The following is a 26,054-nucleotide window of genomic DNA, read 5'->3' as shown; positions in this document are numbered from 1 at the left end:
TACCATAAATAACCAAAATGAAAAATGTACTGATGTTTTAATACTAATACTTAATTTTAAATAACTTAATTAGTATTTAAATTTATTCTGTTAATATTCTCCCAGGATACTTCCAGGATTCCTGATCCCAACAGGGGTTGCTTCGCAAGGCCACCTCTATTCGTTGGTAGTTCAGAAGTGGCCCATGGAACATATGATTGATCCTGCCACCCTAGATTCTGTTGTGCTGGGTCAGTTGAGATGCAGAAACCCGTGCAGAAACAGCCAAAGTATTGGGTGAAGGCATCTTTGTAGGAACAGGTGTGCCCTGAGATAAATGATCACTCCATGGGAGTTTTCAAGCTTTTAATAAAAGATTTCATTCAGAACAGAGAAGCAAATCATCAATTGCTGGTAACTTGCATGAAAGATAGTGAGAGACAACGGAGCATGAATAAAATCAGGGTAAAGATGCCTGGAAGTCTGCCTAAGAGTTAGTATAAGCTATTGGGAGTTCTAAGCAGAAGTGCAGAGTAGTGACTTGCTCACACAGAGTGGCAGCTGCTTTAATGAGAATTAAACAGTGTGCATGTTCAGCAAAAAGAGAAATAATGGGTTTGGCCGAGCTGGTACAGAATTCCCTAATAGTGTTAGCAAAACTCAATGTACAAGCATAAATGTACATGCTATATTGCACTCCAAGCCAATGGACATGGCATCTTCTGTGAAAAGACATATCCCGTTACCAACAGCCACGACTCTGCTGTAGGAATTCAGGAACCACAGACCTGAGCTCCTTATACATCTTATAAGGGCCTGTACCCTTGCCAGTGATTGTGGTGCCTGATCCTTGGACTTGGATTTTATCTGGGATTGTGAAGACAGAAAGAGAACAATTAACGTCTCTTTCCAAGAATAAAAAAACCTCTATTAGCCACATGCATGCTGACTGAATCAAAGAGGAAAAACTGCGTAAAAGGTGGTGGTAAAGTGCATGAAATGCATCTCACCTGGGGTTTACTGAATTTCATGACATGTCTTTGCTGGTGTGATTTTTTCTTCACAACATCACATACAAGCAACTGCCTAATGACAGACTCTGTCCACGGTTGATAGTTACAAAAGGGAGCCATGTTGGTCTGCAGTACAGCAGCTAGATTCAAGCGCAGTAGCATTTTAGAGACCGGCTAAGATTTTAAAGCTTTTCAGCCCCATTCTCAGCCTGAGGTGTCAGGTCGTGGCATCATGACTGTGCCGCCACACCTCTTCCAGACAGCTTTTCAGCGGCACGGGGAAGCAGGGAAAACCTTTCAAACCTTTCTTTTCTGCTCACAATACTAGAACCAGGGGGCATTCATTGAAAATGCTGGGGGGAAGAATGAGGACTAATAAAAGGAAACACTTCTTCACGCAACGTGTGATTGGTGTTTGGAATATGCTGCCACAGGAGGTGGTGATGGCCACTAACCTGGCTAGCTTTAAAAGGGGCTTGGACAGATTTATGGAGGAGAAGTCGATTTATGGCTACCAATCTTGATCCTCCTTGATCTGAGATTGCAAATGCCTTAACAGACCAGGTGCTCGGGAGCAACAGCCGCAGAAGGCCATTGCTTTCACAACCTGCATGTGAGCTCCGAAAGGCACCTGGTGGGCCACTGCGAGTAGCAGAGTGCTGGACTAGATGGACTCTGGTCTGATCCAGCTGGCTTGTTCTTATGTTCTTATGCTCTTATGCTTTTCTAGGCAGCTCTGTGGCAGTAGTGGATCTGAAGCCACAGTGAAGTACCTGTGGGCTCAAAACAAACTGTTTCAGATTTCCTGGCTCGGGTTTATTCTTTTGCTTGTCTTTGGGCTATGTAAAGGAGAAGGGTCACAAAAAAAATGATGATGTTTCCACAGAGTAAATATTTTATAGATGGTATCAATCTAAATAAGTGCTATTGTCTATGAGATCTGTGAAGGCAGTTAACACATTTTGCTTACTAAAACATTTATGGAGTCAATTTCAGCCAGCAGCAGTCTGCCGAGGCTTTCTTTTTCTTTGCTTTCTTACTTTTTAAAAAGTTGAAATGCTTTTTCAGTAAATGTTGAAAGATGTTGAAGGCCCTGAATTATTAACATTACAAAAGAAGAGTCTAGGAGACTCAAAGAATGCTTCTTGACAGCTCTCTTTCCTCGGTTTTTCTATCACTTCTGCCTCTTAGACCATCTTAGACTTAGAGCGTGTACAGTATCTTACAGGATATGTCTTGTATGGGATTTCAGCTCTCCTTCATTATCTCACCCGTATAAAGGATGTGTAATCCATCTACCCATTTAAGTAGGAGAAATTTTCAATTTTTCTGCTGATTTTTTTTTACCCTAATCCACCTTGTTCATGTATAAGTGCTGTAATCCTTTGTAACAAAACTTGACGAGAAATTTTAAAAGATACATCTTCTAATAGGATGCTTGAATGGAGGACTGTTTATTGCAGCCTTGCTTTGCAGCTGAAGGACTGTTCATCGTGAGAACAGTGGTGCTTTTCCCATCTCCTGCAAACAAAAAAATCAACTTATATGCCAACAGGTGAACTTTTACGGTGCTACTTTGAAGTTTGTAAGCAGGGCCTGTTCCAGGTTTTGCGAGGGCCCAAGCAGAGAGCTCCCAGGGGCTGTTTCCCACCAGGCCTCTTCATATGCTCTCCTTCCCGGCCCACTACCCAAATACCTCCCACCTGCCTGCAGAGGCATATGGTGGGAAAATGGCGCCCAGAGACAGCCGTTTTCCAGGGGCCCCCTGCTATGCTCAGGAAGGGCGGGGCTTGGGGGGGCCCAAGCCTCCCCGGCCCCGCCCCACCTCCCCCCAGCTCCCGGCTTGCCATATTCCTGGTCACATGGGGGGCCGATTTTGTGACCCCCACATGACCAGATTAGTGGTGCCTGGGGACAGAGAGTACCCCCAGTTCCTAGGGCTGTACGCCACTGCCTGCCTGTGCATCTTTCCCCTGCCTGTTTGTGAGATCTCCCGCTGCCCATGCTCACCATTGCCTGCAAGCCCTTTTCCCAGTGGCACAAGCAGTGTGTGTAGCTTCAAGAAGAGAGAAACACTGGCAGATAAGTGAAGGGGTGCCACAGAAGTGAGGTCTGAGCCCTGGCAGCTGCCCTATCCCAGGGTATGCTAGCAACAGCCCTGCTTGTACCACTGTAGAACTTATCTGAGTATCTGGACCAATATTTCTGCCTACATTCATTTTTATCTCACACATCCTTCAAGCAGTTCAGGGTATACATTTTCTACCTACACCATTTTATTCTCATAAAATACTGAGGCAATGGCGGAGCTACAAGGGGACAGGGGGTGCGCCGTGCACTGGGTGTACACCTAGGGTGCGGAAAATCCCCCTTTCCCCCACTCCCATAGTGCCCCCCACCCCCATGGTGCCCTCCCACACTTACCTTAGTTCCTTTCCTTTTCCAGAACTTTTTCAGACTGCAAAAGCCCTGTTCGCAGTAAAAACGGCCTGAGGAACTACAGTTCCCAGGAGACCTTAGGGCTCTCAAGGTCTCCTGGGAAGTATAGTTCCCATCAGGCCATTTTTACTGAGCACAGGCCTTTTGCAGCCTGAAAAAGTTCTGAAAAAGGAAAGGTACTAAGGTAAGTGTAAAAAGGGGGGAAGGGGGGCGTTGCGGCGGGGGGCGCCATGGGGGCGGAAAATATAGAATGTGCACTGGGCGCAGTTTGGCCCAGCTACGCCTCTATACTGAGGTGAGGTGAGTTAGGGTGATGGAGAGTGATTGACCCAAGCCTCTAGGAAGAGTAGGTATCTGAGCCTCACTTTCCCAGATCCTGGACTGACACTGTAACCACTATGCCATGCTGTCTGTAGTTTCTTTGTGCTCCTGGATCTTAGCAAAACATCCCAGTTTTGCAGTCCTATTTTCCCTCTGCATTATCTTAGGGAATCCCCACCCCCACCCCCACCCCCAATCCTCATTCAAATAAGCCCCTATAAAGTTTTTGGTGGGAGCAAAACTTTCCTACAATGGCTGACTTGCCTACAATTCCATCTTCATTTAATAGCTTTTGACTCATGCAACCACCAATTTGTAAGCACAGGGGATCACACTGGAGAACTATCATTGTCTGTCTTGTGCCCCTGTGGTACACTTCAGTGCTGCAAAGGAACATTGAATATGAACATACATTTTGTGCATCTGGAAAGCAAAATGCCTTTCTGTGTTCTTTAATACCCTCTCAAATGCTGAGAAAAGATATGATTATAAATACTAAATCAGTCACGAAATCAAGCCCTTACATTGATTGATGTTTGTGTTATGACTGCATTTAAGACTGATGAATTCTCCAAAACACTTTGAAAACTGAGAACTTCCTAGATTTAGTTCTACTATCTTATAAAACTACAAAATACTAGACAGAGAGAAGCACCATCTCATACAGGACTCCGGTTTTAAAACTGTCTTATTGGTTGTCAAGGATTCTGAAGCAGGAGTTCATAGCCAGGGGCTATGAACTTGTTAGCCCAGTAAAATAACTGGGGGATCAGACACGGTTTGAGTCCACTTTAAGGTCAGCAAAGAGCAGGGATGAGTATGAAGCTTCCCAATTGACTATGCCTAGCATAAATATTGGGATTTTCATCTTCTGGTCTTGCCTGGTCAACAGGGCACTCAGTTCTACTTGCGGGGGTTAGGCTACATCAACTCTTAAATTCAAGAGCACCCATGGTCACATTTGGGTCTTGTCTAAGGAGAACCCAACATCAAGACATTCCTATGCTGTAATGAATGCAATACATCTCAATTAACTGTTCACACTACGGCTCAGCAAATGAGAGGAATCACTTCAAAATGCCATATGGCATTAAATCGAGCAGTAAAATGATTGAATTGATGGGACTTTTTTGGTTATTGCTGTTTCCATGGTGTAAATGGAGACAGTGTTTCCCAAGTCCTAGTTCAACACCTTATCCACTACACTACCGTGTTTCCCCGAATATAAGACAGTGTCTTATATTAATTTTAGCTCCCAAAGATGCACTATGTCTTATTTTCAGGGGATGTCTTATTTTTCTGTGTTCTGTTCGTGGGGCTGTTTCCAAACAAAAACTTAACTATGTCTTACTTTCGGGGGATGCCTTATATTTCGCACTTCAGCAAAACCTCTACTATGTCTTATTTTCTGGGGATGTCTTATATTCAGGGAAACAGGGTATGTTCGTTCTCTCTCTCTCTCTCTCTCTCTCTCTCTCTCTCTCTCTCTCTCTCTCTCTCTCTCTCAGTGTAATAGTTCAGCTTTTGGGGGGAGATCAGGTGCAGAGATACGATAAAACTGAGAATTATGTATCTCGCATTCGTTGTTGCATGTAACTCTCAAAGTTTTTTTAAAAATAAAGTTTAACAAACTAAATTATTGAAAATGTGGATGGTGAACTATGCGAAAATAATCTTTTCTGACTGGAAGTTAAAACAATAGAGGGCAGTCTGTTCTTGCCCAAAAGCTGCCGCAAAAATATCCGAGAAAGGGGAGCTTGTGATTCTTGGCCACTGTGGAGTCCATTAGGGGTTTCAGTTGATGCTTCTCTTGGCAATCTGTGCCCTAAGGACCCACTGATGCAATGTTCATTTTAATAGTACTTCCATCAGTTGCTTTCTATAACTTCTGCAAATAAATGGATTTACAGTAATTTTGCACATTCTCTAAAGCAGGTTTCTCCTCAAGGGAATACTTTAAAAATGGTTTTTCTGGAATCTGCAAAAGTAATGTCTGTGTTCCAGGAGCGATTGCTTTCAAGTACAGTAATCAGTGGTTTGTCCCTTTTGTAGTTTCCAAGCAAAATACTTATTATTTATTTATTTATTTATTTATTTATTTATTTATTTATTTATTTATTTATTTATTTATTAAATTTACTTATAACTACCTGCTGTAGTAAGCAGTATCAGACATTGCCCCTTGAAATTGTGGGCAGCGGGAGGACAGAGGCATCCAGCTAGCAAAAAAACAGAGCTTGACCCAGCAGCTTTTAGAAGGATCACGGGAGTATCACCTATCTGATTATTGGTACAAGGAGACATCTGTCGTGAACGTCGATGTCCATGGCTGCTTGATAATGCACAGGCCGAAACATTGTCTGAGATCCCTCTGAGTTAATCATTCAAGACTTTCTGTAGGACGTCTGACACAATCTTATGTTTTAGAGCCCAGGCAGGGGAGTGGGGGTGCCCTGGGATCAACCCCCATGATGGGGGGTAATGAATGGGATGTCAGGACCAATTGGGCTGCCTGAAAAGCCAGCAGACTTGCCTGCCAGTGAAGTGATTTGAGCCTGTCTAGCTGGGATGAAAGTAAAATGAGAAGGGTTGGTGTGGAAAGTTGTCCCAAGTGAAGTGGCAAGCAGATTGGGAGGTAGGGCCCAGGGCCGTAGGGCCAAAGGGCAACCAGGGTGGGGCCAGAACAATGCATGTTGGAGAGAGACCTAAAAAGGTACAGTCTGCCAGGTATAGTCTGAGGCTGGCAAACGAGGAGTGAGGAAACTCTTCCTTCCACAGGAATAAAAAGGGCTATATTGTAGCTACTCGAACAACAAATGTAGAACCCTACTGGGAATCGTGGTTGTGTCCTTCGTCTTTGCCACGTGGTTCTTTTCTGCTCCTATCTAATGGGATGGGGTGCCCTTTTTCTAGCCTGCTGTGGCCTGTCATATCATCACTGGTCGGACCATCTGGAACAGGCTCACTGTGGGATTGGTGGCCTGTTACAATGGAAGACTTCTTGACATATAGGTCTAATTTGTAGAGTATTATATTGACAAAGCAATCATTCTTTCATTATCAGACTATCAAAGGATGCAAAGGACATATCAAAAGAAGAAGTATTTGCCACTCACACTTGTTGTCCAGTAGGTATTTCAACATCCTCTTCTTGTTGCCTTTCTCGTTTCAGGCCTCCAGGTGGTTTTAAATTCCATTATCAAGGCCATGGTCCCTTTGCTGCACATTGCCCTGCTGGTGCTGTTTGTCATCATTATCTATGCCATCATTGGACTCGAGCTCTTCATGGGGAAGATGCACAAGACTTGTTATTTGGAAGCAAAACCAGGTAAGTGAAATGCTGCTTAGGCACTATGGATTGGTTTACATTGTGGATTCTGATCTGATGTCAGTGGAAAGTAGATTTAAAACGTATTTTGACCTAACGATAGTGCTTCCAAACGTAATCATCACATTTTGTTTGCTTAAGAACCTATCTAGAACTGGAAGCCAAAAGCTCTAAACACTGGAAAGGAAAGAAAGGCCCTTTATGTAAACTCAATAGCACTGCCTTGCTTAACACAGAACAGAGCTATAACCTCCACGACTATTCTAGTTGGAAGGAGAGCCATTTGTCCAACTCCGTAGGGTAATCTGAGTGAAAGGCTATATAAGAAGAGAAGAAGAAGAAGAAGAGTTTGGATTTATATCCCCCCTTTCTCTCCTGCAGGAGACTCAAAGGGGCTTACAATCTCCTTGCCCTTCCCCCCTCACAACAAACACCCTGTGAGGTAGGTGGGGCTGAGAGAGCTCCGAAAAGCTGTGACTAGCCCAAGGTCACCCAGCTGGCATGTGTGGGAGTGTATAGGCTAATCTGAATTCCCCAGATAAGCCTCCACAGCTCAGGTGGCAGAGCTGGGAATCAAACCCGGTTCCTCCAGATTAGATACACGAGCTCTTAACCTTCTACGCCACAGGGTTTTCCTGTCTCCCTTCTAGCCTACTGTAGAGTTAGAATCTGGCAGGGACCACAGAGTTCTATTAGTGTTCACTGCAACCAGATTTGTCCCTGCACAAAATACCAAATCAAGGTTACAGCCAGCTATATCTGTAGGCCAGATATTGCTTGAGACCCTCCACCAACCACCTGGTCTGACCTACTGCTGTATCAATAATCCTGCTGGATACAGGTGTGATACAGTCAACACCTCCCTAGTCTTTGAGCCAAGTCTTGCTAAATACACGCAAGATCAACCCATTCATCCAGGCTGAAGTCACAAATTATAGCTGACTTTTTCATTAGCAGTCTGGGATACATAGCTAATGAAAGTTATGATCTAATGGGTTTTCTGACCTAAAGTTCTCCTAGCTGGGAAAACGTAGGCAGACAAGCATGCAGCACTGTTGAATCTCTTATCCTTACCTGGCCAATTTTTAGTTGCGATCTAGCAAGCCAGTTCCTGGCTGCAATCTTTAAAAGCCCCCAGAAGAAAGAAGCAACCATTAAAATTTGTATACAACTCCTCCAAAATCTGGGGAGGGGGGCGGGGGCTGCCCAAGAGCAGATGTTAAAAGAAGTCAGGAGGGGAAAAATAGTACCTTCAGAAATGTTGAGCCTCAAAAACATGGAAGAAATTAATCTGACATTGACTCTCGGGGAAATGACCAGATGTTTTTATTTCCAACTGGGCAGCATGTAGGTGGTTTGCTTACTAATTTACCTATTACTCTTACTGGCACTGGTTGCTTCTTCTTACCCTAGTAGCATTAGGGAGAGCTACTGGTCTTGCAAATTGTTTGCTTGGTGAGAGCAACATATGTTCCGTTGTGTCTAATTGTCAAGATCTGATGAAAACCTATTGGACTGTTAACTTTTCCCTTTGCTCTTGCCATGGGTCTTTGAGGAGGGCCGGGAGAAGGTGATGTGGGAAACCCCTGCCTTGTGGTTTCTCACCCTCTAGCCAGGTAACACCTGTCTTATCCATGGACTGACCTTGAAGATCTTGCTTTGCCTAGACTGCTTCTAGTTACTTCACCCCACCAAGATTCCAGGAGAGGGTGGTGTAGAGGGAAGGAGTTTTCAGCCTGAACAGATGTTTTCAACTTTAGTTCCAGCTATTAATTGCTGGAGGCTGTACGCTCTTGATCCTATTCAATAAACCAATTTCTGCACCCAAGAGTCTGGTTCTTGCACAGGTTTTGACAGAACCTGACGCTAATGCTGTGTATATCATTTATTTGGATTTCTTTACTGGTATTAGAATAGCTTGGACTGGAGGCAATTGTACAAAGCTATAATCCATACCTGTTTCCTTGTTCACCACAATGAACAGTGATAGCCGTCCCTGATCATAAGCATATTGTGCAAATTGAAAAGCAGAGAACAACTGAAAAGGAAATAAATTGCTCTGAGAATGCCAGGTTACAATTTCTTCACAATACCCTATTCTTTATTCATTTTATTTTACTGTTTTGTTCATCAGCCTGTAACAGAATTGTTTCTCTATTTATACCCTTCTTGGCTCCCGTGATTCACTTTTCCCCCTCAAATTCTGATTCTTCATAGTTTAAAGGAAAGAAAAAGTGGCCAAATATGAATAAAAGGACAGCAGTGATTAAGCAACTGAACATCAATTGAGATTCACGATGAAGTCTTGTTAGAAATTCAGTGAATGAACATCTAGAAGCTTATGGGAGCAGACAGAATGCTAATTATTAGGCTTTCACACGATCTCTATCAGGAAGCCTAAGGGGAAAGAAATGGAATGCAAACAGCATTTTAAAGAACTTTTTTCTCTGCACAGTATAGTTCTTAGATTAATCATTAATTTTTAACGATAAAATATTGGCTGAGATCTAATGTAGTATAAAGGTTAACGTGTCAAACTAGGGTCTGGGAGACCTGGATTTGAATTCCCACTTTGCCATGGAAGTCTGCTGGGTGATCTTAGACCAATGGCATACTCTCAGCCTAGCCTACCTCACAGGGTCTTTGTGAGAATAAAATAGAGGAGAGAAGATCAACCTGACCTTCTTTGTGTCCTCGCTGCGGAGGAAAGCAAGATAATAATGAAATATGTAAATAAGACCACTGCAGTGTTTTGTTGTTCAGTATACACCCACATATATAAATGCAATTCAAGCATTAAATATTAACTTGCCCTCCTTAAAAAAGGGAGCTCAAAATGAAGGCCCAGGTTTCCATACTTGCCCAGGGACCAGTGCAAATAGGCATAGTTCCTATAGTGCAGATGGAGTTTTTAATTTTTAGACTTTTGTATTTTACTAATTTTGCAATATGGGGGAACAAGATGGAAGAGAGTAGAGGACAAAATCCTTTCTGGTGCCACAGAAGGAATTTCTTATCCATAGAAGTATAAATCAGTCAGCAAAAGTATTCCCTCCATCCTCTCTACCTCATCCTTAACACCCTATTTTGACCAGTTGAGACTAGTGGTAGATGTCAGTCACTGGATGGTATATATTTTCCTGTTTTGGTTTGTTGCCATTGGCAGAGTTGAAGTGTTGTGACATGCTGTAGTAAAATGGTGTTTTCTCTGTCAGTAGTTCACTGTAAGAGCCCACAGTAATTCACAGTAAGAGCCCACAGAGCTGAGGCCCAGAGTTGTCCTCTACTGTTACCAATGTACGTGTGTAGTTCCGTCAAGTCACAGCCAACTTATGGTAACCCAGTAGGGTTTTCAAGGGAAAAGACTAGCAGAGATGGTTTGCCATTGCTTTCCTCTGCAGAGAGACCCTGGTATTTCTTGGTGGTCTCCCTTCCAAGTACTAACCAGAGTCAACCCTTCTCAGCTTCTGGGATCTGATGAGATCAGGTTAGCCTAGGCCAGGGATCTGCAACCTGTGGCTCTCATGATGTTAATGGACTACAATTCCCATCATCCCAATTCCCAAGTATCCCAATTGGCCATGCTGGCAGGGGCTGATGGGAATCGTAGTCCATGAACATCTGGAGAGCCACAGGTGCAGACCCCTGGCCTAGGCATTGTTACCAGTACAGTCCACCAAATTACTCTGCTGTAAATTTGCATAAATACCTGCTCATTAGATGAGTTAGTTTCTAATCTAGTTGTACTGCTGCGTTAGTCAAGTAGATCTTGTATAACACATTTTTCCATTGCGCCTGGCAGGAAAAAGAACTACTGAATAGGTCCACTGGGAGTGTCATCTTTCTATCCATCCCTTGGCGCTGTAATATTTGGACACCACCTGAGTGTCAACCGATCCTTAGGAAATGCCAGTTATTAATGGATGTGACCCTGTTCTGTTTGCATGACAGAGAAATATAAAAGATGAAGTTGACCTTGGAGCCTGTTCTCTTCTGTCTGTTTTGGAAAATGTAGTAAAATTATGAAGTAGTCATGACGTCTTAATTATTTTCCTTCAGATACATTCATAGAAGGCTCCAGTTTTCATCTTGCATTGATTTCATATAATGTGACTTAAGATTGGATTTTAAAGTTCTTCACAGGAACTTTCTAATATCCCCTACCTATGCCCAGTCCTTATACAATAACTGCTGAATAATGCAGCAGTCAAAATGAATCTTGCGTTCACTGAAATGCTTGGCACTGACTTGCGTTAAATGGAGCATCTGGACTGCAAGCCCTCATTGGGAAGGGGAAATAGTAGGCCATGTAACCCAGCAGTACAAACTAGACCAGCAAGAATTAAGATTAATTGAAAGTGTGATTCATAGAAGTGGCCAAGTGTGAAATCTTGACCGCATTGTAAAGTCAGTGACAGTTCTGTTATCGACTTTAATTCAGCCTGAATTGTATTCTGTATGTTCCTTGTTATTTACTGGTTCTGAAGGAAAATACTTTATGTGCTCAAAAGAACACCATGTTTACCTGTAAGAGAAGATGTGTAGCTTTTCTGGGCACTGCCAGTAGATTCTTTTTCTGGGAATCTTTGCAGACGTAGAAGCATCAGCCTCTGTCTCTCTGAAGTTATCAACTCACAAAAAATGTGCTCATAGAACGGCAATTATATGATCCATTGTGGAATATAATCACTGTACTGTTTAAACCCTGAGTATCTTGCTCCAGTCCTTATTGTCCATTAGGCCAATCCTTATAATGTCTCTGGTGGTCTCTCTCAACTTTATCAAATATATTCCCAGCTTTTATTCCAGGCCCACCTTATCCTAGTAGCAATATTGCTGTATTAATAATTGTATTAGTTTGCTTAATTTTATACCTCACCTTTCTCCCCAGTGGGGACTCAAAGCAGCTTACATCATTTCCCCCCTCCTCTGTTTTATCCTCACAACAGCCCTGTAAGGTAGATTGGGCTCAGATCACCCTGCAAGCTTCCATGGCAGAGTGGGAGACTGCCCAGGCATCCATAGTTTCAGTCAGTCTCCTGCATCATACATACAGGCAGTGGGTTGGAGGATAAAAGAGCAGTTACCATAGAGCCATGGCAACTGGAGCAATGACTTATGGCAACCCAAGCAAGGGACTTTCAAGGTAGGTGAAAAGCAGAGGTGGTTTGACATTGCCTTCCTCTGCAGCGCCTTCCTTGGCAGTCTCCTTCTAAATACTGACTCTGCTTAGCTTCTGAGATTTGTTGAGATCAGGCTGTAGAAGAGAGAAAAGTTTGGATTTATACTTTCTGTCCTGTAAGGAGACTCAAGGTAACCTACAAGCTCCTTTCCCTTCCCCTCCCCACAACAGACACCTTGTGAGGTAGGTGGGGCAGAGAGAGTTCCGGAGAACTGTGACTAACCCAAGGACACCCAGCAGGAATGTAGGAGTGCAGAAACACATAAGAACATAAGAACATAACATCTGGTTCACCAGACAAGTCTCATCCACTCAGGTGGAGGAGTGGGGAATTAAACCTGGTTCTCCAGATTAGAATCTACCTGCTCTTAATCAGTACACCACACTGGGTGTGGCAGTAGGTGATGGGGAAGACCAATGTCCGAGACCCTGTAGAGCTGCTGCTTGTTTGTTCGTGTATACAGGACAATCTCTCTTGCTTCTGGCACATTATCTGGTTTAGGCTGATCTTTGAGTCGTTTCCTCTTACAGCAGATTATTTTTCAGAATTAATTATGGGGGGGAGGTGTTGTATGTCATTATCTGTATTCAGTTTGAGCACAAGATAAAACTAGAGCCCAATATAAATTTCCCAAGTTTAATTGTCATTGATTATGGGCAAAATCATTAACTATTTATATCCAAATATTAGCTGTCTTTTCATCAGACATTAAAGGACTTTTGTGTGGCTTTTGGCATTCTCGGGACATGATCCTGCCAAAGGCAGCTCTAATTACCATTGCTTTCCATTCATGGCAATCATTCCATTTCAATTTAGTTGAAATTAATAGGAGCTGGAAGTGCTTGTGTTTGACTGGGCCGTGTCTTTTGTGTAGATTTTCCCCCTTTCTAATTTATATCTATAATGTGAGTTTTATGAGCAGTTTTCAGTTTTTGTTCAGTCTACAGGTTTGTGTCATTTATTGTGTCATTTGTTGTCTCCATTAGCAGATTTCCAAATTTCCTTTCTATTATGATATTCAGATTGACATTGATAGGGCTAAATTGAATGTTATGACTGGAATGAGTGCGTATTTTCTCCTGTTTGTCCCGACATCCGTTTCTCTCCCGTTCCTTCATTGAATCTTTTGAGTCAGATTTGGCATTATGAGATCTTCAGGGCAGGGACCTTCTTGGCAATCCCAAGCAGAGCTTCATTCTTCTGAGTCAATTGAAATCAATAGGTTTAGAAGGGCATAACCCTTCTTAGGAGTTCACAGTGTATGGAGGGTGCTACATAGATGAGGAGGAGGAGGAGGAGGAGGAGGAGGAGGAGGAGGAGGAGGAGGATATTTGCTATCAATTTAAATGCATATAGTCCCAACTAACCTGTCCCCAAATTCTTTATGCATGGGACATTTCCACAAGACATGAGTCTATAAATTTAATTGCCAATAGTTGAAATGTCAACATATTTCAGAACAGACAGGAACATCTTCCCAATTTGCCTTTAGTTAGTATAGACTAGTCTAAAAATTATCCACTATCAAGTAATATGATCTAACTTGAAGTTATGTGAGCTTCCCTGATATCAGGTAATATGATCTAAGTGTCCACGGTAAGTGGGCTTTCCCTTGAAGTAGTGTATGTATCACTTTCCCATTTGGAAATGTAAATGGTATAGGCAAATATAGGCCCTTTCTGCACAGCAAATTCTGAGTGGGTCACAGCTGGGATTAATAAACATGGCATTGCCCCAGGTCCTTCGCATGGCTGGCTGTCCCGTAGACGGGAGGGCAGGCAGGCAGGCAAGGCCACCCCCCACCCCCCCACCCCCGGCCATGATACAACCCCTTTCCTTTGCGTGGCTCTGCAGATGGGAGCTGAGGAAGGGGTTTCCAAGAATCACATTATGTGCGATTCTCTTGTTTTAACGCAGCTCACAGTTGGGACCATTTGCTTGGCCCCGGCTGTCAGCTGCGTTAAAACAAAAGAATCGCACATAACATGACTGTTGAAAAGCTCGGGGTGGGGTGGGGAATGTGGAGCGGATCCACGTTAGGATCAGGATCCTTTCGAAGTCCCCCCCCCCAACCTGGGTTTTTAACAAGGTTAAATTGGCCCGTTCAGAAAGGGGCATACTGTGTCTCACAAAAAGATGTTAGTATGGTCAGTTGAAGGTCAGCGGTCATGAAAATTGTATACTTCCACATTAGAATATAGTCGCAAATGAATATGAGAATTCATATTCATTTTTACGTGCTGCCTTTGTCAAACCATTATTTTGTGCATTATTGATCAAAGTACTTTGAGGCAAGAACATTTATCATTGAACGACTATCGCGGATGTCTGGGGGAGCAGGGCTAGACAGGCACTAGGCCTCAGGTGGAGCATTGTACAACTAAGAAGGTCCAGCATATTGAGTTCTGTGGCGGAGGAATATACAACCCTGCTGACATCTTTTTCTGGGATAGACTATAGCTCAATAATAAAAATTATTGACTTCTGATAGTGTGTCACTGCAAGCAAATACCTCTTTGTCTCAGCTCAGTTGTGTAGATTTTAACATTGCTATTGTCTTCTCTTTCTCTCTTTCTCTCTCCCCTTCTTTCTTATCCCTTTGCCCTAAGGACAACTGGCAGAAGAGGATCCCTCTCCTTGTGCACCTCACTTAGCACATGGCCGACAATGTCAGAACCACACCGAATGCAGAGCAGGATGGGAGGGACCCAAGCACGGCATTACCAACTTTGACAACTTTGCCTTTGCCATGTTAACTGTGTTTCAGTGCATCACCATGGAGGGCTGGACAGACGTCCTGTATTGGGTATGTAGGTGAAATTAAACTGTGACAGTGAATGCGGAATTCTGTTCGGTCATGCTTGTTGTTTGTGGCATGCAGATGGGGTGATTACTAAACGAATAGTTTAAGTTAATGTACAGCATCAGCAACACAGCTTTTTACTGTTACACATTATCCTTTCTGCACTAACCTTCTGTTCATGTTTGAGGAGACTGGTATTTAACATTCAAGATTTACAGTACGTTTTTATTGAACAGTTTGTCATTGTGTAACGTTCCTTGCATGTGAAGTATCCCACACAAAGCCAGATGTGTGAAGCAACACAACTGCTGACTAACTACTTTAAAGTATTGCTATTGGCCGAGCACTCGTTTCCAACTATCCATATAGACCCTTGGGCACCATTCACTCAGCTGCTGAGGATACAAAAGCTCTCACGCAGTTTCCATCACCATTGAAATTTGGTGGGCAAATCATTCAAAAGACTATAATTGCTGGAACGTTCAATTTGCAACCTTTTCTCAACCAGAGTCTGCCTTGTAACAGTGCCTTGCATTCTACCGCACAGCAAGCAATAGTCTCAGAGATGTACCATTCTGTTTTATACAGCACAACTGACTTCAGATTGGGGGTGGCAAGCCAAGAATGCATCTATGATTGCGGAATTCAAAATGTATTTAGTATTAGCATAGGAGTCACAGCTAAAAAGTTCCAGATGAAGAAATTGTGCTACTTTCATAGACAACCTGCCTCATGCTCCAAACGTACTAAACATTTGTAGTGTTGTTAGCATTCAGACCTTATATATAATGATGGTGGCTTTTGATGTTCCACTTTTTGTGATCTCTCTTGCTTCCTGAGTCTTGTGTGCTGTTTACCTACCCCCCCCCCCCCATCGTGGCATGAAGTTTCCCTGCATCGACTTTATATCTAACTGTAAGATCAGATTTTAATCCAGTGGCACTGTAAAGACCAACATTCGCTTTAGGGTATAAGCTTTCAAGAGTCAAAGTTCCCTTAATCAGATAAGCTTATACCACCAAGATAATGTTGATCTCTAAGGTGCTACTGGACTCAGATCTAGCTCTTCTACTGTAGACCGACACAGCCACCTTCCTGAAGATCAGAATGAATTGTTTATTATTATTATTATTATTATTATTATTATTTATTATATTTATAAACCGACTAAGCAGGACTTGCTGCAATTCAGAGATTGCTGGCTTAAATTTAGCCAAAATAAAACCATAGACAGAGTTAAAATTAGATATAAAATCTTAAGTACAATGGAATAAACCCACAAGTCTTTGGGACTCACATAATGGTGTAGTGCTAAGGTGGTGAGGGGTGCAATGCACCGGGTGCGTGCCGGGGTGTTCCGGGGGCACAATGTGGCATTCTGGGGGCGTTCCAGGGCATTCTGGGGGCGTTCCGGGACATTCTGGGGGCATTCCAGGGCAGGGGTGCAAGGCGCACAGATGCCCTGAGCGCAGTTTCCCCTAGCTCCGGCCCTGGACTCACAGGTTTCCTCTTCTGCTGCTCAAAAGCATTGCTTTATACTTAGGAAATTGCCTACCCTACTGAAGGGGAAGGGTTAGTGATCATTGGAGCCCTACACTCATGTAGGCAGTGCTGTCTTGCAGCTGTGAGGAATCATCACATCAGTGCATAAATCTTTCAACTGTATGCCTGGATTTGTGGTTGAACTGCCATATGGATAAACCAGTAGACTACAGAATGTTAAGTCCTTGTTTGACTCTACCTTCCCTCCTAACTGTAAGACTCTGCCATCCCCACAAAGATCCACAAAGTGTTCAGGTCTCCATCAGTTTTCCTGCATAGAATCAGCATGAAAGTGAGTCTCATTGGACCAATTTTTCATCTTTTTAAAAATAAGCTTTGCTGACAAATAATGGCCACAAGGGTTGGTTGTTTGGGAGGAGGGGTTAGATTTTATTTATTTTGTGGTCTGGTATAGGTGGTACAGGTGAGAAATAAACCATTTTATGGTATATGTTTTCATCTTGCCTATTCTTTGAATTGGCATAGAAACAAGTATAACATAACCAATAAAAATTGCAGTTTAAATTCATCAGTGTTCATGATAACCGTGCAAATTGTATGCAGTCTAGCCTCTAGATCAGTGAATGCTCCCTTCTAGCCACCAAAAGCAAAACCAAATTAAAATGGGCTTCTATACCTCATTGCATTTAAAGCTCTGGTCAGTCTCCAGGGACAAGAAGAGCCACTTTGTAATTTTATGCCTGATAGAAAACTAAAAGCATTTATAACACTGTAAATAAATCAGTACTTGCACAAAAGGTGACCTTTGTCATCTATTTTTGGTTGTTACTGCATGAAATAAACACAACCGGTAGTGACCACCTGCTGCCCCAAACCTCTCCTCCCCCCTCCCCTATCTGAAAGGGATGCCTCATCTTCCTCTGAAATTGCAAGAGATTCCAGAGCACACCACTTGGATTGTTTGTGCATTGGGGATGTCCTTGCCGTACAGTAGATGGTAACAGCTCAAGGGGAACAAAAGGTAACTTAGCAGACCTGCATCTGATGAAGCAGGTTTAGACATGCTGACCTGTACAAGCCTCTTCCATCCTCCAGCATCTCTGAAATTGCACTCTTGAGCTTTGCTGAAAAAGCTTGAAACTGAAGCTCACAGTTGCCCTGGAAACTCCTGACAGGAAATCAAATTGGGAAAGAAACCAGGCAATAGATATAATTTACTTGGTTGACAGCCTTGACATGTTTTGTGAGCTTCTCTCATTCCCCCCCCCCCCCCAGCCTGCTTTGAAACCCATTGAGGAAGATGTGGTGATAAGGAACACAGCGATATTGCCACAATGGGCGGGAGGGGGAGATGTTATATGCAAAAAAGCCCCCCACAATTTTTGCCAGCTGTTTGCGCTTTCTAACACTTTGTTCGTTAAGAGTGCCTTAGCTTGAATTAGCATGGCCTTTCCACACAAGGGAATGAGCTACTTCTCCAAAGGCACTTAAGAACATAAGAACATAAGAACAAGCCAGCTGGATCAGACCAGAGTCCATCTAGTCCAGCTCTCTGCTACTCGCAGTGGCCCACCAGGTGCGTTTGGGAGCTCATATGCAGGAGGTGAAAGCAATGGCCTTCTGCGGCTGTTGCTCCCGAGCACCTGGTCTGTTAAGGCATTTGCAAGCTCAGATCAAAGAGGATCAAGATTGGATCACTTCTGTGCATGCTTCTAGTACATTCCTCCCCACCCCCAAGAAGAACTAATGCTTTGTTTTAGAGTGATTTGTTTAGGGAGTGGGGATGAAAGTCATGCTGGATTTTGGCATGGGTGCGAATTAAGCCAGGGAAGAAAAGGCCAGTCGCTTTGGCTTGATCTCCAAGTATCTGTCTGCCAAGACAAGAACACGTCTGGGAAGGGAGTGCCCATGTTTTGTGGCAGTGAGGAGCCACGAGGCCTGTTTCTTCAGAACCAACACGGTATTTCAAGAGGACATTTTAAACCCAAGACTCTCGTTCATTAATTTATCCAAATTTAGAAGTGCCCATCGAGGCTAAGATTTAGAAAGTGTCAGTTCACACAATTCAATATTAACCTGGTAGCTTGTTAGGAGGATTTTAGGTAGGGTTTTGCAGAGTGCTGTTTTTGTGTATTAATCGCTGTTTTAAATTAGCTTTTAAAGTCTATGGGGCTTGATCCATTAGCTTATACAGTTTTAGTTAATGGTAGGTATTCATTGGTTGTTGTTTAATTGCCCCTTTTGTTATTGTATTGTATGACTATGTTGTACACCGCCCAGAGCCCCCTGGGGATGGGGCAGTATACTAAAATTGAACAAAAAAAATGAACAAATAGCGGCCCAGCATATTTTGCATAAATTTGCATAGGTGAGGCTGATATCTTCTACAAGAAAGAACGAGAAACAAATTGGTGATTGGTGGACATAGCAAAGTTACTGTTTTTGAAATGTAATTAAAAAGGCACAGGCATTTCACAGCTTCACTATGAACACGCCTCCTGTGTAATAACAGAAGACCTTGTCTTGACCTGAGATTTTGGGCGGAGCTGTTTAGTGTCCTGCTTGGGAAGGATGTCTTTCATATTCCTGCCTTTCACCTGACCTTTATTATCCCATTGTTCAGTACTTGCTTTCCCCGCAGTCATTTCCTCACTGCTGTTTGAACTGTAACTGCGACCTCATCCCAAGTGATTTCCAAGAATGGGAAAAGAAGATCACAGTCACACATGCATTGCAAAGAGCAAGAGGGTTGAAATATAATTGTAAATTGGTCTTCTGGAAAGTCTTTTAACCAGTTCAGGAGCTTGGTACAAGTGCCATTAAAACAACTATTCTGTTTTACATATGTGTTCACTGACAGTGTGAGGAGAACCAAAAAATGCTTTCTGTGAATTCAGCCTAGGAGCTAATCTCAGCAAAGTGATTTTAAACATATCACAGGTGATGATTATCACTTCCATGTAGTTATAAGTACCCATTTCACAATTTAAAAAATTACATTTAAAAATCTTAACTAGAAGGGCAAAAGTTTACAATATAAAGGACAGCCTCCATTTTGTTGCCTATCACACACTTTCTAATTCTGACCTGTTGGGCTAAAGCAAGTGTAAAAAGACAAGCCAAACCAACTAAGTAAGGTGAATTTTCAAAAAATAATAATGATAGAATGTGGATGTATCTCATATTATACAGTATCAATGGCCAATGGTGCCTGATAAGAACATTCTCCTGAGAATAAAATGGGACTTACTTCAAAGCAGACATGTTTAGGATTGTTCCCCAAGTTTCTTCTGCAGCTTATCTATATAGTTGGATGGTGCTGAAGGACCAAATCTCATTGCCTAGCATTAAAAAGCTTCTGTTCTGTAGGTGATGGGTAGAGTCTGAGCCAATTAGTCTCATCAGATTTGGCCTATGGATCAGCAGGAGTTAGCCTCTGGAATGCTCTCATTTAGGACTTGCTTGTACATATAGTATCTTGGGGTGGATGGAGTCACAATGATTTGATGCTTTCTCCTTAAGCTGAACATGATGTTCAAGAGACCCAGCTTACAACTAGCAATAAAAAGCTGGGTTGGGATAACAGTTGACATATGGCTCCCCAAAGATGTCATTGGCCCAACTTTAGTAAATGCCAACTACATGTCAAGCAAGGAAAGTCTTGGGAGTCTATTTTTTTCTCCTGGCTTAATCAATATATTCTGTTTGCAACTGAATTTGCAAATGTGTTTGAAAAAGCTGTGTTCTAATAGATATCCCAGTGCTTTTTCTATTACATCTTGGAATGTAAAAATGCCGTTACTAAAGGGGACGGAGAATTTACAGCTTATATTACTACTTCTTATTATCTTTCTTTTTAAGTCTTTAATTGGCTATGTAAATCAGTGCACAGTATGCGTTTTGGTACTTTTCACACACTGTAGAATCTTGCATCTGTCAGCACAGGAAAACAGAAATATCTGAATTTGGGGAAGGAAAACAGTACAGTAAAGCAAGCAGCAAAGTTTTTTCATGGTCATCAACTTTTTTAATAGAAGGAAGGACCCCCTGGATCTCGCATTGAACCAAACTCTTGGGATTTGGAGACCTGATATCCTGTAGGATATTTTCATGCTTAAAAACAAATTTCCAGAGCATTTTGTATAACCAAGCAGCATAGACACAAAGATGCTTTAGATTTCACAGTGAAAAAACACGGTAAATAGTCTTTTAGTCTTGCCAGTATGTTACTTTTTAAATTCCTTTCCATTTAAAGCACTCCTTTCCATCTTAAATAAGAACCTGCTTATGTTAGCAACCAAAGTGACCCACTAGACTAATACATTGTGATCAAAGTCATTTTGAAGGTCCTTTGGGGAATTTTTATAAGGTCACAAAAAATCAACACTAGCATAAAATAGCTTGGCACAGCAGACTGGAACAGGGCAGTGTCACAGGTTTTTTTTAAAAAAGGACTTGGCCTCTTATAACATTGTGCTTCTACAAGGAATCAGGATACAAAATCCAGGAATATCTAGTATGACATTAGGCTTTACTGAAGGCTAATTTATACATCCCCTATTTGTATTCATAAAAACATAAAATTTTAAAAGAATAAAGATTTGGACTTTATTACAAACAGACTTAAAATTCTAATAAAAAGCTTGACATGACTACTATAACTGAGGTCTCATAGATCTTTATCATTAGACATAGGGGTTGGGCCACCAAGGGGTGGGATGGGCTTTGATAATCAAATGAGTTCATAAATGGAACTACTGTCAAGTCTTTTGGATACTATGTAAACTGGCAGACTGGATGTGAGTCCATGGTAGAAGTTTAGTTGCAGAGCTAGAAAGTCAGGGCTAAGGTCATCAAGCCAAGTACCTAGTGTAGGGAAGGTCTACCTGTACCACCCCTGACTGCAAATAGGATATCCAAGAAGAAGGCGGACTCGCAGACTAGAGTTATCTAAAGGGGCAGATTGGCCATTAAAGCCACAGAGCAAGGGCCTGTTGGGCTGATGGCATGAAGGGGCCGCTATCCTCTGGGAGATGTGCAGCCTCGTTGAGCCCCACTTTTCTTATTCTTATGCACTCTGGGTGTTATATCTAAATCAGTGTTTCCCAACCTTTTCGAGGTCAGGGTACCCTTGACCTCACTCTTCATATCTCACGGTACCCCTGCCGCCACCCTTCACCTTCCCCTCCCATTGCCCCTGCTTGCCACACACCCCACCTTCCCCTCCCAAAGTGAAGGGTAGCACTGGGGGGAGGGTGGCTGCTGACCTTGTGGCAGGACCTGCCCCATGGGCCAGCTCCATATCCTTGCTGGCGCCGGTGGGAGACACCACAAAATTGAGGGGGGGGGGCGGTAGTATTGCCACGGTACCCCTGGGACATGCTCACGGCACCCCAGGGTACCAGGGAACCCTGGTTGAGAATGGCTGACCTAACTCATGGTCCAGAGTCCTGTGTAGTAGATCCAAAAAAGACTGGGTTAGAAATCTAGACAAGTAAAAATGTTATTTTGTGGTCAACTGCACAGCGTCTGCATTTTTGTAATATTTTCCAAAACAAAACGCTACAATTCAACTGCTCATTATTTAAAGGTTAGTAAGAGAGCCAGCATTTATCATCTGTCCCCAGAGTTTAAACAGTAGTGGTAGACAATCATGAAGTTAAACGTTGGATTCGTCATACCACAAATTATATAATCTCACAGTCCAAGCAACAGAAAATAAGAAAACAGTTAAACCACAAAGGGGCTGATCTATTGTCAGATGTAACTAGGCTTTTGAGAAAGATGGGAAATCCCAAAGAGAGAGGAATATAAGAACAAGCTTTTTGCCTATTTCAGTACAGCAAGCAAAGTCTCCTCGCTTTGTGGAGTGAAAGATTTTCCTAGTGCAGCCTAAACAACAATGGAACAAGTGATAAATATGCTGTGAATAATTTCTTAGAGAATTTAGCTTCTTTTTCTGTTTGCCAAATGTGTGCAAGAACAACATAATTTCCCTACATCTAATTAGTTTAAATTTGCTCAGGATTCCCCGTCATGCTTGCAGACTAAAGGAGAAGATGCCATGAAGTAGACAAAGCTATTCAACAGACTAAATATGCAGGGGTAAAACCCGATAATCAGAATACTGGGAATCTCCCTGTTCACTTTTTAAATAAATTGTAGCCCTCATCGATTGCAAAGATAGGCTTGAAAGTGTGCAAGCAATATTTCCAGATATCTCAAAAGCTAACATGGGGGAAGTAGAGTTGCCAGTTCCTTGCAACTGGTCAGAGAATTGGGGGAGACCACAGAATCACAGGAATTGTTTTTATATAGAAATGCCTTTTCATATATTTACTGGAGGTTCTTACTGGAAGTGACAAAGGGCAGCTCTAGGAATTGCTGGAAACTCAATGGTTTTACTGTAGTTTTTATTGTAGTGTTTCTGGCAATTCCTTGAGATACCCTTTGTCACTTCTGTTAAGAACTTCCAGTGTTTACTAGAGGCTGCAATTAAAAAAAAACTTCCTACCACTGCCCCAAGTGTTGGTGGGCAGTGGGACCTGGGGATGGGGGATTCCCTCCCCAACCAAGTGGGAGGGAGGGCTTGGGATCCTAACTGGAGGTGAACAAGTCAGAGGCCAGAGTTTGAAAACAGAACATAGTTCCTAATATACACAGACTGCTGAATTCAGCTGTTCTTGTTTCAGAGATTTAGATCACGTTAGTACAGATTTTGTATTTGTATAGGGTGATAAAGTTCTCACTTCCCTATATTAGCCTTTCTAGATGCATCTGACTGCAAAATTGCCAGCAGCATTTCAGAGCTTCTTCACTTCCGCTATCTGATATACAGGAGATGGGAAGCAATTTCATAACATATGAATGTATTTGTTATAAAGGACATTTTTAACTTGTATAACTCACTGGATAAAGCCTCAGTGTAGTTTATGCTATAGGCAAGGTACTCTGCACTGTAAGTAGGATGGTCTGGCCAACGAGGCAGAATAAATAATGGATTTATTCCAATATTTTGCTTCCAGTAGGGTAACCCAACATGAATCCTGCCAGCAGCACTGAAGGACTGGACCGGCCCCAGCTAGGTGATCTGAATGTCAGTAGATGCTCTCCCACAAGAAATCAAGTCCTTTTGCAGCGTCGTGGGAAAGGCATGAGTTGAAGAAAGCTAGGGGTTTATAACTGGGAGAGCAGGGGGCCACAGCATCTGACTGTCTTGATGTGCAACCTGTACTCTGGACATGAGGGTGCTGTTAGGACAGGATATGGAGAAACAGAATGGTTTCCGGGGTACTGTGTGGTTTCCGGGCTGTATGGCCGTGTTCTAGCAGCATTCTCTCCTGACGTTTCGCCTGCATCTGTTGCTGGCATCTTCAGATGATCCTCTGAAGATGCCAGCCACAGATGCAGGCGAAACGTCAGGAGAGAATGCTGCTAGAACACAGCCATACAGCCCGGAAACCACACAGCACCCCAGTGATTCCGGCCGTGAAAGCCTTCGACAATACATAGAATGGTTTCCAATTAGGTGTTACACAAGGATATATTGTATCTCCCCATCTCTTCAATCTGTATGCAAAGCGTATTTTAAGGGGAGCTGGATTAAATGTAGATGAAGATAGAGTGAAAAATGGAGGAACAGAATTAGCAATTTGAGATGTGTTGATCACACCACATTGCTGGGAGAAAATAATGAAACAACTACTGCTGAAAGGTAAAGGAGAACGTGCCAAAGCAGGACCACAGCTGAATCTCAAGAAGACAGAAGTGATGACTACTGGAGAATTACTCTGCTGTAAAGTGGACAATGAAGAAATTGAAATGGTTTAAGGTTTTATATCCCTTGACTCCATCATCAACCTAAAAGCAGACCGCTACCAAGAAATCAGTAGATTGAGACTGGGAAGGGCAGCCGTAGAGGACCAAGAAAAGAAGTGTAAGGATGGTGGATTCTGCACAGGGCAAATATAATGATAAGATCCAATACACATGGTTTTTTGAAGGGGGGGCTTCACCAAGGTCCCGTCCCCAAAATGAGTCTGCATCTTTTTATTTCCCTCAATCCAGGATTTTTTAAAATCGCTAAACCAGCGATCCTTTTGCAAAACCCCAGGTCGGAACCGCTCCCGTGCAGACAGCCAGGCAGGAGGAACTTTATTTCCCTCCCTTCCACCGTGCCATCGATAGTCAGGGATAATCCGCCTGCCACAGCAAGATGTTCATTATTGCCCTGCCATTGCAGGGTGGCCCCTTCTTTTTAAAAATATTGTGGTTGTATATGCGCAACTACGTAGGTGCAGCCGATCTTATTCGTTTGATGTGCTCTGGACAAGAAGCTACTGTTAGGACAGAATATGGAGAAACAGAATGGTTTCAAACTGGCAAAAGTATTAGACAAGGATGTATTGAATCTCCCTATCTCTTCAATCTGTATGCAAAACACCAGCATGGCTGCAGAGATTCATTTCTGTATGCCTACACAGCTATGCATATGTTGCAGGAAATTTTTAAAAAGAGAAGCATCTCTGCAGAGGTGTGAAAGCAACCCGGATTGTTTCTTTGGACTTCAATCGCTGCACGGGTTCCTTTATAACGATTGCAACCCATTATACATTTGCCAGGCAGAATCAATTGATATGTTACTGGCAATCAAGATTAAGCTAACTCATGCCATAATATTTCCTGTTACTACGTATGGGTGTAAAAGCTGGACAACGAAGAAAGATAACAGGAAGAAAATGTATTCCTTTGAAATGTGGTATTGGAAGGAGTGCTATGGATACCATGGACCGCCAAAAAAAAACCAAATAAGTGGGTTCTAGATTAAATCAAGCCTGAACTGTCCCTATATGCTAAAATGACCAAACCGAGGCTATCTTACTTTAGTCATTTTATGAGAAGGCAAGTGTCACTGGAAAAGAAAATAATGCTAAGGAAAGGTTGAAGCCAACAGGAAAGAGGAAAACTTGAATGAGAAGGATTGAATCAATCAAGAAAGCTATGGCCCTCATTTTGCAAAAACTGAGCAAGGCTAATGATAGGACATTTTGATTCATAGAGTCACCATAGATTCAGAGGGTCACCATGAGTTGAAAGCAGTTTGATCGCACTTACCAAATACACACAGAGGCGTAGCAAGGGGGGGAAGCGCCTGGTGCACTGGTGCGTCCTCTACCCCAGAACGCCCTCGCCACACCTCCACGGGGGGGGGGGCGCCTGGTGCATTCCCCCCCCCGTCTCCTTAGAGCTACACCTCTGCATACACACCCTTTGGAGACAGAGTTGGGAAACTGCCTGTTCTTTTATCTGGTATATGACAATACAACTAAAGTTATGATATGTTCACAAATATTTTTCAAATGTACAGGTTAAACAACTGTATCCCTTTGGCTACTTCATTTTTAAGTGAGGTCAGTCCACTAAGATCCATCATTCATCCATGGAAGATTGCAACCTCCTTAGCATACTCCTTTGTGGTTGGCCAG

At 42.7% G+C, this 26,054-nt stretch overlaps 1 protein-coding gene across 6 annotated transcripts in view; it reads left to right on the top strand.

The window, feature by feature from the left end:
- CACNA1C (calcium voltage-gated channel subunit alpha1 C) overlaps window positions 1-26,054 on the top strand; it is a 563,646-nt gene that overhangs the window by 332,806 nt on the left and 204,786 nt on the right. For all 6 annotated transcript variants that reach the window (XM_048499569.1, XM_048499568.1, XM_048499567.1 and 3 more), the window contains exons 6-7: window positions 6,925-7,080; window positions 14,873-15,069. In XM_048499569.1, the coding sequence (XP_048355526.1) occupies window positions 6,925-7,080; window positions 14,873-15,069 (353 nt within the window). The remainder of the gene's footprint in view (window positions 1-6,924; window positions 7,081-14,872; window positions 15,070-26,054) is intronic.

This window comes from Sphaerodactylus townsendi, linkage group LG06, assembly GCF_021028975.2.
Source record: "Sphaerodactylus townsendi isolate TG3544 linkage group LG06, MPM_Stown_v2.3, whole genome shotgun sequence".
NCBI lineage: Eukaryota > Metazoa > Chordata > Lepidosauria > Squamata > Sphaerodactylidae > Sphaerodactylus > Sphaerodactylus townsendi.
The sequence above is the reverse complement of the archived record's forward strand: the minus strand, read 5'-3'. Positions and strand labels throughout refer to the sequence as shown.